Source organism: Puccinia triticina, chromosome 13A (assembly GCF_026914185.1).
Source record: "Puccinia triticina chromosome 13A, complete sequence".
Taxonomy (NCBI): Eukaryota; Fungi; Basidiomycota; class Pucciniomycetes; order Pucciniales; family Pucciniaceae; genus Puccinia; species Puccinia triticina.
In genome coordinates this window covers 3,112,914-3,121,407 of record NC_070570.1, presented here as the reverse complement: position 1 = coordinate 3,121,407, position 8,494 = coordinate 3,112,914, and the positions used below count along the sequence as shown (strand labels likewise).

At 52.0% G+C, this 8,494-nt stretch overlaps 1 protein-coding gene across 1 annotated transcript; it reads right to left on the bottom strand.

Moving 5' to 3' along the window:
* Positions 1–7,116: 7,116 nt before the first annotated feature.
* PtA15_13A300 (uncharacterized protein) lies at positions 7,117–8,167 on the bottom strand (the record flags this gene model as incomplete). Its single annotated transcript, XM_053162485.1, has 2 exons — positions 7,117–7,516; positions 7,617–8,167. 2 exons carry the CDS (start codon positions 8,165–8,167, stop codon positions 7,117–7,119), a joined length of 951 nt encoding a protein of 316 aa, XP_053026455.1.
* Positions 8,168–8,494: the final 327 nt, after the last annotated feature.

Below are 8,494 nucleotides of genomic sequence, written 5' to 3'. Positions count from 1 at the left end.
GGCGCGAAGCGCCCTCGCGCAAAGCGCGACCTCCGAAGGAGGGACTTGGGACTAATGTCCACATTTTGGCCTGAGAGATTCCAATCTTCCAAATGTTTTTGCAGGCAATTTTGTGCCTTTCAATTTTTGACCCTGTTCCCAAAGGGCCCCAGGCATGCGCTTTGGATCATCAAACTTGTCTCCCTCTTCCCTATCTTTTGCCGCTACACATGTTCCTGGAAGTCCAACCATTGTTGCTCCATGACCCTTCAAAGTTATGTATTTTCAAGGTTCCTTGAGCTGTATGCTGTGCGGATTGAACTGACCACGGAAAACAGTATGGTTTCTCAATTCAATTACACAGGAACCAAGCTCTCCATGCTCTGGTTAAGGCAGCAATTATAAACACCTTTTTGAAATATTTTTGAGAAGTATTCGAACTTTTCCCAAAGTTCTATTCAACTTTTTTTGAAATGTATTTTATTTCAAAAATACTACAAAAAATCTTCAGAACCGCAGGAGGCGGGATTGAAACTTTCAAATTTCCAAAAGTCATTTATGAGTATAGATGAATTGTACATCTGTACCGTTTGCAGGTCATTGGTGCCGTTCCCAATACTATTTCCTGTATTTTGGGGCGGCGGAGGTCGGCAGAGCTATGAAACCGCCCAACCAAGCCATCTTCACACAGTTCCCCCATCCGCCATCCATCATCCCCTCTGCACCACCAACAGTCATCTGACTCCCATATCTGCTCACCCCACAATCCATCATCCATCCACTGCCATCTGACACAATGTCCACTCAGCAGCATCAAGATATTGAAGGCTCTGCCTCTTTTGGCCTTGATCCTGCCCTATTATCAGGGTCAGCCCACGTCGACAATCCCAACTCACCTCAGGACCACGAACCGGTCTTGCCTAACCGTGGACAGCGCACGCCTGTCAATTCCAACACCCCGGCCGGATTGCTCCAGACCCCAGGTTCTTTGGGGTCTTCGAACGACAATACCGTTGGCCAATCTGCGCAGGCAATCACAGGTTTGCAAGCAGGTATCAGCCCTACTAATGCTTTTGCAAGGGGCCCCTGCACCACTCGTGGCGGTGGATCTCGTGGCGGGGGATCTAGAGGCAGAGCCCGAGTGGCATCATCGTCGACTCGAGCCCGAGTGGCATCATCGTCGACTCGCCAGCAGAACAGAACCCGGGCGGAAATCGACGCTGCTGAGGCCCTCAAGGCTCAAAAGCAGGCGGATCGCGCCAGGATCACGGCCGAGCGGCTTGAAGCGGTGCGCCTCAAGAAACTACACAAGGGTGTTCGCGCGGCCATCATAGCCGCAGAAACGCCTCCGCCGACGCCTCGCTCGCTGTGGACGGAGGAAGCCACTCTGGAACTATTGCAGTGGTACAACGAGGTCAAAACGGAGTTTGACGAGCTTGATCGTGTCCGCCCAGGCTACATGAACTGGGTGACTTACTATAACCAATGCAATCCAGCGCGCGAGGCTTACCCCTTGATAGCGGACCGGGTTAAGGACAGCCTGGCCCGGCGTTACCGAGTGGTTATGGGAGTTTGGAAAGTAAGTAGGCAGCTCTTACTGGATCCGTGCACATGGAAACTGATGCACTCTCTGCCATGATGCGCACCTAGGAGGTGTACAATATGCTATCCCATTCGGGCAGTGGTGGGCTATATGTAGTACTCACACAGAAGAGCTTTCCTGCATCGGTAAGTTTCCCTTCGTGCTCATTATCTCTATGGGATGCGTGGCCAATCCATCTGCTCTCTTCCAGTATTGGCATTACATCTCCTCGATGCATGGTGACAACGCGGCCACGGTAGCTTACGGGCATGAAGAGATCTCAAACAACTTGGCGGCCTTGGTTGCTGACATTGGCCCAGAGGGGGGTGGGGAGGACCCAATCAGCAACTCGGATGCCGCAACCGCCGCCCGGGACCACCAAGGCGAGGCCGGGTTGACCGCGGCAGAATTAGCCCTCAATCCTCCATCCGACCCAGAACCTGAGGCGGCAGAGGCGGCTGGGGTTGACACAAACCCTGTCGTTCTACCTTTGTCGCAGCCATTGACTCAGCCCGCGGGAATTCTCCCGCCAATCCCTTCATCTCAGCCATTGAACCGCCCTCCAACTAGCTTGCCGATGCCGCCGGCCCCGCAGCCCCCAAGGGTTGTCGAGTTGTCTGCACGACGCCGCGGTCGTACTGAGGTCGTCAAGCCGGAAGATACCACTGCGGCCGGGATGCTCGTGATGATGCAAAAGGCCCAGGAGACGTCAAGCCTATGGATGATGGAGGATCGCCGGCGACAGGACGAGGATCGCCGGCGACAGGACCAGTTGCGGGCGGATGAACGTGCACACGCCAAGAAGCGCGAGGATCAGAAAGAAGCCACGCGGGCGGCGACCTTCAAGGATGCAGAGGCCGCACGGGCGATTGCCAAGGGCCATCTCAAGTTGGAACGCGAGAATGCCGAACGACGAGCTCAGGTTCAAGAGGATGATCGTCGGGTGCATGAAGAGGCCCGCAAAGAAGAGGCACAAAGATATGAGGCCAACCAGGAGCGCATGGCATCCGATCGGGCCGCACAGGAGAAATCCCGGCAACTATTTGAGACTGCCATGTTGACCATGCTTGGCAATCTGGCCAACAGGAATTAGTACCTCATGTTACGCGCTGCCTCGCATGCTGTCAATCACTAGATTTATCACCCTCCTGTGGCTTCTGCATATTATTACAGATCATTCTCTATTTTATCCCCATCAGAATTACTTATGGACCATATTCTTTTCCATATGCTTTTCCTTGCAACTCTCCAGTAGCTTTGGCTGATTATTCTCGAGGTTTCTCCTTGTTTTCTCTATCAGAAAAGCATTATACTGTTGGCAAAATAGCTGTTATCTATTTGCTTCTAAGTGTCTCGGAACATGTCTCTAATCAGAAGAAGTTGGTAAAAGCTCTAATATGGAATCTAAGTTCTGATTCAATCTTCCATTGAGATGGCCTCGTACGGGGCCAAAATTGGGTTAAGTCAATCCCAGTGCCTGCAAATGCGCCGGGTATGAGCTGTGTGGAGGATCAGAGGCATTGTCAGGATTTTATTGCCATGAAAATGATGACGACCGAGATCACTGGCATTCACTGACATTCCACGGATACTCGGCGACCTGTTGGATCAATGCCCCATTGGGAGCCCACTGAGGCGCGGCGGAACGCCGCGGCTTCCTTGTAGGATTGCTCAAGGAAGAAAATCCAAAGGCATATCTCTACAATGGTGGTTGGTGCGTCAGTGGAGGAACATGCAAATGATCAGATAAGCCGGAGGGCTGACCTGTTGCCTTGCGATTGTTAATCCCGTAGACGGCCAACTCCCTGAGTATCTCCTGGGACATTGCGCGCTTTGCAGCCTGCGACCCTAATCCATGCCACCGCTGATAATTGTCTCCAGTGGACATCCAATCAATGAGTATGGTCATTGAAGGAGGCCCACCGTTGACCCCGTCAGAGCTCCACAAGATTCCTTGGACTGGTGTCATTTGAATGTTGATGATGATGTGTTGTGTGGGTGAACAATGGCAGAGGATTGACCGGACGGATCGGAATAGGCTGATCAGGGAGATGCCGGATGAGGTCTTCTGGCTGGGGGGGTCCGGATCCACCTGGACTGTGGGCCACGCTTCATCCCTAGTTTCATGGGCTTCTACTAGGTTTGACGCGCAGCCCCCAACTCCCAAGGACACCGCCAAGGGATCATCCATAGACATGGGCGACACAAAAGACGCCGCCAGTGTTCCCGAGGCCTCTAGCTCCCAGCAATTTGACCCAGCCCACAACCCTAGCATCCCGGATTCAAACGAGCAGGAGACAATAGCCCTTCACACGCGAGTCCTTGGCACGACCGGGCTAGCCCCATCAGCAGACCAATGCAATGGTACCCGTCCCCAGCAGGGGTATGAATATGTGTCCATATCCGAACAGGTTAGCAACCATCTTCAGGCGCTGGGCACCAATGATCCTATCACTGACCATGGTAAACACTGCTAGAATCACCAACCCGTCAGCAGCCCCGTCCTTGTGTCATCGGAGCGGACTGATGAGAGCACGGCGGTATACTCCTCCGAAACGGCATGGGGCATCCGTGAGCCCATGTCATCCTGTCATTCAACGATATCATTGGAGGAATACGACTCCCCAGATGACGTGCAGAGGGCATCACGTGATGCGATGGCCCGGATCCGCCAAGCCATGGACGCCGCGGGATGTCAAACGGGGGTGGCATTAGACGAAGTGGCGGCTTGGGAAGCCGCAGAGGCATTGGACGCAGCGGCTCAGCGGCCACAGGATTAATAGCAATAAGATCTTAATCAGATCCATGGACGCCGCGGAGGCATTGGAAGCAGCGGCTCAGCCGCCACTGGAAGAATAGCATCGCCATATGATTTGATGGATTACTTTAATCACAAGAAGCTAACTACACTAAATAAGACCGGAGCCTATCCCTAATTGAGTTCATGTGTTCAACTGGAGGATTAGGCTGATAGCCAGCTCTGTCCCCAGCGCGCGCATCGGCCGCGGGTACCTCGTTAAAAAGATCCTCATTAGAGCTCCTTTCGTCCCATACTTGAAGGTAGAGAGAGCCTCGTCTTTGTAAGAGATTATGAAGAATCATACAGGCAAACGTGTTATTTCTGGCTCGAAGGGGCTTGGCCTTTTGTGCCGTCAGGAGGATCCGGAATTGATTCTTCAGCTGACCAAAGGCCCGTTCGACAACCATCCTGGTTGAAGAGTGGATGAAGTTGAAATCCACATTGTCTTCGCGCGCCAGTGAAGGATACGGTACCAGTATCCTGACGTTAGATGGATAGCCGGCGTCGCCTATGAGGTAAGAGCCCTCAGGTATCATCAGCGCAACTGGCGAGGCTGGTGAAAGACTATGACCCAGTTGTGAACGCCGAAACAGTCGGCTATCGTGCATGGAGCCCGGGGCACCCCCGCTGACCTGAACCAAAAGTATCAGTGACCCAAGCTGAACAGCCAAAGGGCAGGGAAAATAGAGCTAATGAATGTACATTACGGAAGTTACCGTCACCGTCCACGACGCATTGGAACACAATGGACAACCAACTTTTCCTATTGACATACCCTTTCCAGCGATCCTCTGCCGGCATGGCCAACGGGATGTGCGTCCCGTCAATCGCACCAACAATGTCCGGGATTCCATGCTTCTCTTCAAAAGATGCTTTGATCTCATCCCATTGTTCATGATTGTCCAGACGAGGAAAGCTGGCATCAATGGGAGGGATCAGTCATAGACGTTGGGAGAGGATTACAGAAGCACACACCTGACGGTATTCAACCTGAACGTCTGCAGGACGGCAGTAACAAACCGCGCAGACGCTTTATCAGCCGTTTCCTTGCCAATGCTAAAAACGTGGCCAATCGTAACATAACAGGACCCGTGGCCAAGCCGATAAAGGCCAACGGCAACCTGAGCCTCCACGGATAGCGGATCTCCACGCCGCAAGGGATCGAGCTGCAAAGTATCTTGTAAGCTGTCGGCTAGCCAGTGGAAATTGGCCAAGGACATCCGGAAATATTCAACAAATCTCGTGTGTGGCATGAGGGGATCGTTCCATGGCTCCCATCGGGGGGGTCGCTTAAACACCTGCCGGGTTGCTCGTATATAAACCTCTTCGTGCGGGTGCTGATTGGAGAACCAAAAGGCCATCAACTGATTCGAGGTGTTGATGTTGAGGAGCGGGGGAGGTAGCATCGTGAGCGGTGTGGCTTTGGCAGACGACTCAGAAATTGTCTTGTTCCACCCAGGAGGATACTGGCGCTGCAGAAACCCCAGGAGGCTGGCTATGTATTGCAGTGTGGTGGAGAGGCTCCACGATTAAGCCATGTCCGTTCCAATAACGGAGGTGGCTTGCGTGGTACACTGGCTACAGGCTCTTGAGTCTTATGTACACGCTTTGTGGACGCGTGGCATTGGGTGTTTATAACTGCACCCAATGATCTGAAATTCAATCAAAAGATATTTGAAAGAAAAGAAAATAAAATAAAATTGTAATTTCTTTTGAAAATCTTTTCAGTTACTTTTCGAAAAAATCTCGAATTTGCGTTTATAATTGCTGCCTAAGAGGCCTTGGCCACTGCAGCCCCTGCATCCAATCCTCATCATGAGGACAGGGACACAAAGCCAAGATGTTCAGCTATCTTGACCCTTCAGGGCTCCAGCCAAGGCTGCCTAGTTTTTCCGGTGTGAAGGGAGAAAGGAAAAAATGGCATAAAAAGCCACAAAAGCCCCAATCTCTCAGGCAAGAAGTGTGACATAAGTCATAAGTCCCTCCTTCGGAGGTCGCTTCGCACCCCCGAGGAGGGACTTAGTTAAGTTAGAACCAGTCCTGTTCAGGAGTGACCTGTGCCATTGAGCCAGGGTGAACAAAAAATAATTGGGTCAGAAAAAAAAATAAAAAAGTGCAGAAAACCACAAGCTTTTACACAACAGCTGTATGGAATGATGATTTTGTGAGTTCTTGATTTCAATTTTGAAGACCACTCTGTGTGCACACAAGTCCTCAAGAATCTGCAAAACAACCTTCTTCCATTAAAGGTCTCTTAATTGTCTTGATTGATCGATCAACAAGAAACCAAACAACCAAAGGGAATAACCACCAAGCGCATGTCATACTGATAATAGAACAACCAAAGACATATCTACACAAAGAAGGATGGATGAATATCAAGAGGAGTGCGAAAACATAAATCAGGGAAAACCTAATTACCTAATTGTGTAAAGTTCTGGTTTTTTCAAAGAATTCATCTCTACTTCTCACAACAAGAATGTATAAGGATAAGGAAGAGAACCAGAGTGTATGTGTAGGTATATAATTCAAGCAGTATGGGTAGGGTTTTTTAGAGATCGGTCGTTCATCAACGGGACAAGAAAGAAAAGGGGGTACATATATCATAGACTTGTATTTTTTTTGATAGATTTTGTAGTTTTTAAGTAGGATCTGGATGAGTTAAAGACTAGAGGCGATCAAGCTCCAAGACAGGGTCAACGAAAAGAGGGAGGTAGAAACAAAAGCAATTCAAAAAGAAAAAGAGGGCAGACGATCATCTCATAGCCTTAGCCATGGTTTTACCGGTCTTGACGGGGTGAGCGAGGACTTGACGAGAAGAAGAAGCCGGAGGGACGACCGAGCGTCGAGGTCTACTCTGAGGGGTAGGAAGCATGTGGGAGCCGTCGGGACGATTTTTAGCCTTGTTGTTGTCGCGTTTGGGGGTCTGGTAGCCGAGCTGGGTGCGGTCGCGTTGGTTGGCCCGACTGGGACTCATCTGTCCTCCCCCACCACTCCCGCCGAAGATCTCGTCCTCGTCCGTGAACTTCAGCTTCCGTGCGGGCCCGGGACTCGGCGGCGACGGGAACAAGAGCTTCGGACACGACGAGCCAAACGGGGATCCTCCGGCGTGGTTCAAGTCCTCCGTCGTGTCATACGGTATTCGTTTTCCTCGGCTGTATCAAGGAACGGGAAAACGAGCAACAAGAAAGCATGTGGCGATTAGAACTCAGGCCGAACGGGGAAAAAGGATAACAGTTGGGAAAAGAGACAAACAAGACATAGACCAATTTGCGGTGTTCTTCGTCGCGTCGGGCGCCAGCCCGGCGCGGTTTCTCGCCGGCTTTGACAAGGAACGGGTTATTAGGAGTATCTCTGGGGGCACGAATGGGCGAAGAGGGTGGCGATCGACAAGCAGGAGATGCTTGGGAAAGCTTGACTCGCTTAGTAGTCCGGGCGGATTTCCTGTTGGTCGGACTCGTGGGAGGCGAGCTGGAGTCGAGCTGGTCTGCAAGCACGCAACGCTTCCTGGAGCGCGTTCGGCCGATGTCTTGCTTGGATTCGACGACCGCCTCGAGCGCCAGATGGGTGCTGCGGCGACGTGGAGGTTGGGGGACAGGTTGCCGAGACGCGGATGTTTTAGCTCGTGGGGAGACTCGACGGGAGGATCCCCGCTGGGGTGATTGCGGACCGAAGGGATCTTCGATTCCATCTGAGGCGGGAGGCGACGGCGGGAGAGGGATTTGAGCAGGCAGTAGAGCTGCTTTCCTGCCGGAAGATTTGGGTCGTGAGGGCGAGGGACGCAACGAGAGCCGAGAGGACGACATGACTTCTTCGATTGTTGTCTTGGTGGCTCTTGAGCTGTTTCTCCCGATGACAGATGGCCCGATCCAAGTAGATTGAGTTGAACTTAGCGGGGAGTAGATAAATAGAGATCAGATAAGGATAATGATACAGAAAACAGAGCCAAGCAGGTCAGATCGCGACAGGAGAGGGGAGAGGATGAATGTGTTGATAGCCGGTTGTGTTGATCCGAGTTTGGAGATGAGGGGTGTGGGGTTCTGGAGGGGCTGGGAGTGTTGTTGGGAAGATAGGAGGTGGGTGTGTGGGCGCGGGGTGCTGGTGGCCGTGCTGGGAGAGGGGAAGTGGGAGGA